Source organism: Marmota marmota, unplaced genomic scaffold (genome assembly GCF_001458135.2).
Source record: "Marmota marmota marmota unplaced genomic scaffold, marMar, whole genome shotgun sequence".
In the NCBI taxonomy this organism is placed as follows: Eukaryota; Metazoa; Chordata; class Mammalia; order Rodentia; family Sciuridae; genus Marmota; species Marmota marmota.
The window spans coordinates 9,656,882-9,663,668 of record NW_026000249.1 but is presented as its reverse complement, the minus strand read 5'-3'; the positions used below and the strand labels follow the sequence as shown (position 1 = coordinate 9,663,668).

The window sequence follows — 6,787 nt, the reverse complement described above, 5'->3', positions numbered from 1 at the left end:
TTTTTTTTTTTTTTTTTTTTTTTGGTACCAGGGATTGAACCCAAGGGTGCCACATTCCCTGAGCCACATCCCCAGCCTGTTTTTGTTGTTGTTTGTTTGTTTTTGTTTTTATTTTTTATTTGGAGACAGGGTCTCGCTAAGTCGCAGAGGCTGGCTTTGAAATTGTGATCTTTCTGCCTCAGCCTCCCAAACCACTGGAATGACAGGCATGTGCCACCACACCCAGCCTAGCTGTGCTTCTTGAATGATTAAAAATCACAAAATATTCCCTTGATACACTGGCATCTGAGTACTTGTGTTGAGGTTGGAAGGTAATGCATTTAAAATTTGAATGTTAATTTGCATTCTATTCAATAACATCTTTGTTGTTTTTTTAAAATATTTTTAGTTGTAGATGGACACAATACCTTTATTTATTTATCTTTATGTGATGCTGAGGATCAAATCCAGTGCCTCACACATGATAGGTGAGCACTCTACCACTTAAAACATTAAAAAACAACATCTTTGTTTTTAATATCTAAAATGTGCTTCCCAAAGTCAACAAATAATTACTTCAGAAGATGCAGCATTCTTTATCAGTTTTCCTCAAATAGTTCTTGTTCCCTGTGAATTATTAAGTGCACGGGAACTTTTTGTACTCCATTTTGAGAAGTAGCATTAAAAGTACTGCTACTCTATCTATCTAGACTGGTTTTCAGCAAGAGAAAATTTCTGAGATTGCATTCAATTTTCACAGTGCAATAATTTCTTACTGCCTCTCTATAAGGAAACATTTGAAAATGTCTTGTTAGCAACCTTCAGAACTGCACCAGTTTAGCTCTCTTGTGTATTTTAGCGAGAGTGCTTAACAGTGCTTGGCAAACATGGGTAATTTGTTACAGTTGTTAACCTCTTTCAAACCCAAATCATGCTTTTAATCCAAATATTGACTAAATAGCCATCAGAGCATAATGGTTGCAGGTTTAGGCTCTAGGTCAGCCAGACTTGTATTCAGTATTTTTTCTCCTACTTACTGTGTGTTCTTGAGCAAGTTACTTGACGTCTTGGAATCCTATTTTCTTCTTCTAGTCATTAAGTATTGAAGTTCCTCCAGTTTTGATTTTAAGCTGCCATTTCCTCTGTAGCTCCTACTAATTGATTTTCTCTATTACATTATCTTAATTGTAACCCACATACTGCTGACATGATAGATTTATATCCTCAACCTAAATTGTTCTTCCAAGTTCTAAACTCTTCTGTACAGCTGCTTACTTTTTCCATTCGCATGTCTCAAAGGCACTTTAAACTCATCATGTCTAAGACCAAACTCATGATCTTCCCCTACCCTCAAACCTATCCTGTTTCATTTTTCTCTGTCACTATGAATAGCATCCAGTTAAGCAAGCCAGAATCTTGGGAGGCATTTTGGGGGGGGGGGCATTTTTGATATCTCTTTCAAGTCTCTCTACACAGCGCATGCATGCACGCACACAAACACATAACACCCTAGCCAATCTGATCTGTCACCAAGTCCAGTTGATTTAGTAAAGATTTCTCAAATCATGCTAGTCTTCTGCACTGAGAGGCATTCACCTCTCCAGATTATGCTACTGTTACTTCTCCCTGGTTTATTATTGAAGGAATCTTCTAACTAGGTCTTCCCAAATTTATTCTTGCCTCAGTCTGTTATTTATGTGACAGCTAGCATGAGCTAGTCTTACATTCTACCCTCTTAACCCTTCAGTAGCCTCCTTTTGTTTTGATAAGGACAAATCTTAAGATGGGTAAGGAATCCCTCAGTCTGATCACTAGCAATCTCTAGAACATCCATTTATATGCTCTTCACTCTGTGACTCCATCCCAATATAAAGCCTTTCCTTATTCCATTTATTCTCTGCCTGAAACATCCTGCCCCTTCCACCCCTTCCTTAACTGGTTAGCTCCTCTCCTGCTTGTGAGCTCAAAGATCTCAAAGATTTCTCTGCCATCCTGTCTAGGTCATATTCCCATTATATCCTCTCAGATCATTATATGCCCCAGAATCATTAGCACAATTGCAGTTTTTCTTTTGTATAATGATTTATTTATTGGCTATTTTCCCTACTAGACTATATAATCCATGAGTGCAGGGGTAATATATTGAACCAATAGCACAGTACCTAGCACATAATTCTGGAAAGAAGTAACAAGTGAGTAATAGTGCTGACCTCATGGAATAGTAGTGAGAATTAAATGATATGAGGTCAAACACATAATATCTGGTATTAAATTATATTATCATGCTGCTCAATAAACCCAATAGATGAGCTTATTTTATAGAGTAGATTTTAGGGAACACAGTATTTAAGTTCCTAGGAATTAGCATGCTTCTCCCTTTTTTCTTTAGAAGTAGCTTAAATACCTTACTATAAATAGAAAACATTAAAAATAGGGTGTCTCCTTTCTTACTCATCCTTAAAGGCCAATGTAAGCCAAGGAAACAAGGATGACCTGTCAGAGCCTAGAATAGCTTCATGGAGCAGTGAGAAAGGTCAGAAATACTCTAGTGGAAGAAGGTTGGATGTCAGCTGGGACTGTTGGTGCTCATGCTTAGTGTGGCTGGTCATCAGCCAAAGGGAACAAATAAAGAGCACCCTAAGCAGAAGTCCGGGACTGGATGGCTGACCCAGATCTTGTCCCAATACTTGCACTATGACACCAGGCAAATTGTTTAACTTCTCTAAGCCCTAATTTGGGTAGCTATAAAACAGACATTGTTTAGTAGGCCTGTCTCCCAAAATTGTTGTGATTATTACAGATGCTTGTGAGAGTATTCTGCAAGCTAAGAAGTGCTGAAAAGTGTTAAGAATGTGCTTTCAAAATACTGTTGAATAAAGGTGGAATCTACAAAGAGAATTTTTTAATAGATTAGAACAAAGGTGCTTGATTAGAGAATCTTAAGATGAATAAATATCAGATAAATCCTAATCTAATTAGAATTTATTTCTGTCCAAAAATATTAATAATCTCTGATTACCTTTAACATTTTAGCAGCAGTCCACCTTAAGACCACCTTGATTAAGAATACTTTTCTCTCTGGGTGACTGAGGCAAGAGAATGGCAAGTTCAAGGCCAGCCTCAGCAATTTAGTGAGACCCTGTCTCAAAATTAAAAATAATACTGTCTGAGAAAGTAGCTCAGTGGTGAAGTGCCCCGGTTCAATCCCCAGTAATACAAAAAAAAAAAAAAAGCTGTTAAGGAATGGGTAACGTAATTCAGGCTATTTAGTTGGTCTACTTAAAGGCTTGGAACAAAAAGATCATGAATGGGGCTGGGGTTGTGGCTCAGTTGTAGAGCACTTACCTAGCCCATGTGAGGCCCTGGGTTCGATCTTCAGCACCACATAATAAATAAATAAATAAATGGTATTGGTATTGTGTCCAACTACAACTAAAAAATAAATGTTTTTTTTTTAAAGATCATGAATGTAATGATCAAAATGAGTAGATACTGATATAGATATTGGTAGTCTAGTATTAGCTGTGTTATAGCATGACTGTGAGTTATTTAGAGCAGTCTCTATTTTTTATAAATCCCACACTGTTTTAAAGATAACCAAAAATATGGGGTTGGGGTTGTGGCTCAGTGATAAAGTACTTACCTAGCATGAGTGAGGCACTGGGTTTAATCCCCAGCACCACAAAAAAAAATTAAAAAGAAATAAAAGGGTTGGGGATGTAACTGAGTGGTATAGTACCCCTATGTTCCATCCCCAGTACTGCAAATAATTTTTTTTCCACAAGGCTGTGAATATAACTCAATGATGGAGTGCTTACCTAATATATGGGAGTCCTGGGTTCAATTTCCAGAGCAGAAAAGAAATTTTTTTATGGATTAGAAGAATTTTTATTTTGTTAAGAGCAGAGCCATAACCAGGCACAGTGGCATACATCTGTAATCCCAGTGGCTTGGGAGGCTGAGGCGGGATTGTGAGTTCAAAACTAGCCTCAGCAAAAATGAGGTGCTAGGCAACTCAGTGAGCCCTGTCTCTAAATACAGTACAAAATAGGGCTGGGGATGTGGCTCAGTGGTGGCAAGACCCTGAGTTCAACCCCCGTACCAAAAACTTAAATAAATAAATAAATACAGAGCCATCATTACCTGTATTATGCATTTAAAATGTGTAACTTCTATAATTGCTACATACATGATTTAAAGGCTTTTTTCCTGTATTAATGTATTACATGCTCTTTGGGAACCAGCAAACAACAAATGAAAAAATATGTTCATTTACATTTATATCCTAGGTTATATCCACAGTTTACAACTCCTATGTATAATTAATACATGTTTTGCCGCAGTCTGGCTGGGCACAAAATAACGGAGCCGCCACCAAGCCTTGTAGGTTCAAACAGCAATTCTTTATTCCTGAACTCTCACCGGCACTCTACACACACTTCCCAGGAACACACTCCCTCCACCGGGCTCCTTGCGCCAATTCTCCCGGAACCCCTCGAGAACTCCAAAGTAGCAGGCGCCCTAGGCAGCAGGATCCACCCTAATCCCAGCAGGATCCACCCTAATCCCGGAGCCGCCCTAATCCCAGAGCAGAGTCACCTTTCAACCATTCCCTCTAGCAAAATGCCAGGTCATTCCGACTAAACTGTGGCTCTCAACACATTTTGGGGGAAATTAATCTACCATGTATCAGAATCTGTATAATAGTAAATTTTATTATGGCTTGGGTCTTATTTCATAGGAAGCTATATAGTTTCTGGTACTTTGTAACATTTGTTTTATCTTATTTAAATACAGGTTTTCTTAGTTAAAAAAATCTCAGGCTCTGATGCTAGACAGCTTTATGCCATGAAGGTATTAAAGAAGGCCACACTGAAAGGTAAGTGATACTGCTATTTGTAATATTCATGCAGTCTTAAACAAACTGAAAGGTCTCCATAGAGCTCATGTGACTCTGAGGCCACTTACTTATATTCTGAATTTGTTCCTGTTACTGGCTTTAAATTTAGACTGACTTGGTGAAATTTTCCTACTGGGCTAGGAATCATATGACTAGTGAGAACAGAAATTGCCACGTTATAAAAGAAGTATTATAAATTCAGCTTGAGCTTTAGTGGGTTTGATTCATCTTCAAATTAATGTAATTATTAATGTTTTGAAAAAGTACTGATTTATTGGAGGCAAAATAGCTTTTATTCTAAGAGACTTTATCATCTTGACTTTTAGTCTCTAAATTTTTATTTTTGAGAGATCTCATGCAGGATCTGACTCTTAAAGGTAAAGAATCATTTAGAAGATATTATATGTAGATTTAAAAATAATTAAATCTTCTTTTTATTTAGTGGTATTGCTTATTTTACCACATAATCTCTAAATGTTTTATGTATTGATTCCTAATGTCATTTTTTTCTATATAATTTACATGTGATTTATAAAGCTTTAAACCATCTGGGAAGGAATATTTGAAATGATCATTTATTATTTCTGATGTTATTCCCAATTAGTCACCCACTGTGGATAATATCATACTAAGAAATTTCACATTTTTTAATAAACACTATCCTTTCCTTTCACTCTCCTGTTCCCTTCCTGAGTGTATTTTCTTTCCTATACAGAGTCTACACTCATGGCATTGCCACTTACTTGATGCAATACAAAAATTTTTAACCTGTCATGTAATCAAAAATAATATAAATAAGAAAGAAGAAAATATTTGCCTTGAATATTACAAAATATTAATACAAGGAGTCAGGGAGACTCCTACTTACCAAATATGGGACAATTTGAGCAGTGCAATAATGAATGATAGTGATACATTGTAACCCTTTGAATAAAATAAGAATCCATGAGTTAATCCATAAGTTAATTAATGAAAAGGAAAAGCTCTTTCTTGCAGTAGAATTCCAATTAATAAATGTAAAAGTAATGATGGAGTTCGAAGTTATTTCTAAATACTGTTACCCAAGGAGATAAGTAATCTTTGGAAATGTTCCATTTTGCCAAAAAAATCAAAGAAATGGATGTTAAAATAATGAGTTATTATTTCATATAATCACAGTATAAATTGGAAAGCAGTTTTGCAACAAGTACAAAGAGCCATTAATGTTGCTAAATTAACCTGAGGAAATAAACTCAGAAAAATAACTCATATGCTTGAAAATTCTCATTGCAAAATTATTTAAAATAGTAAGAATTTAAAAATCACAAACATTGAAATAGAGGAATATTTAGAAAATTACAGTGTATCACTTAATAGGATAGTATTAAAATGAAATACTTGAATTACAAAAACTAAATGAAAATATGCATTTGAAATTTTTTTTAACAAATTAGGCTTACTACAAGTAAAATTACATAGATCTAAACTATAAAAGGGATCCTAAAAAGGTTAAAATATTTGACTTATTTGACTTATGGAATTGTAGGCTGCTGGATAATTCTGAATATGTTCTTAAATATAACTTTCATTTTTATTCAAAGTGATTTTGGTATAATCTTATCACTTAAGATAGCAGTGCTTCACCCACCCTCCTACCTATCTAGCTTCTTAACCCATCACAGACAATGACTTTCATTTTTTAACTGCTGCTTCATGCCTTTCTTTACCTTTAACACTCCTATATTGTAATTCTTTGGTGGTTTTCACTTGGAGACATCATCTATTGACTTTCTAACATGGAAGATTAGGATTTAGTTCTCATACAGCCACCCATGTACAATTTTCCTTTCACATCTTCCCAATAATGTTTTTATTATTATAGCTTTACAAATTGTTCCTAGCTAAACCAAATAGTGTGTGTGGGGGGGG

General features: G+C 35.6%; 1 protein-coding gene across 6 annotated transcripts in view; it reads left to right on the top strand.

Moving 5' to 3' along the window:
- Window positions 1-6,787, top strand: part of Rps6ka3 (ribosomal protein S6 kinase A3) — a 150,972-nt gene that overhangs the window by 98,382 nt on the left and 45,803 nt on the right. For all 6 annotated transcript variants that reach the window (XM_048796418.1, XM_048796421.1, XM_048796419.1 and 3 more), the window contains one exon: window positions 4,777-4,858. In XM_048796418.1, coding sequence (XP_048652375.1) covers window positions 4,777-4,858 — 82 coding nt within the window. The remainder of the gene's footprint in view (window positions 1-4,776; window positions 4,859-6,787) is intronic.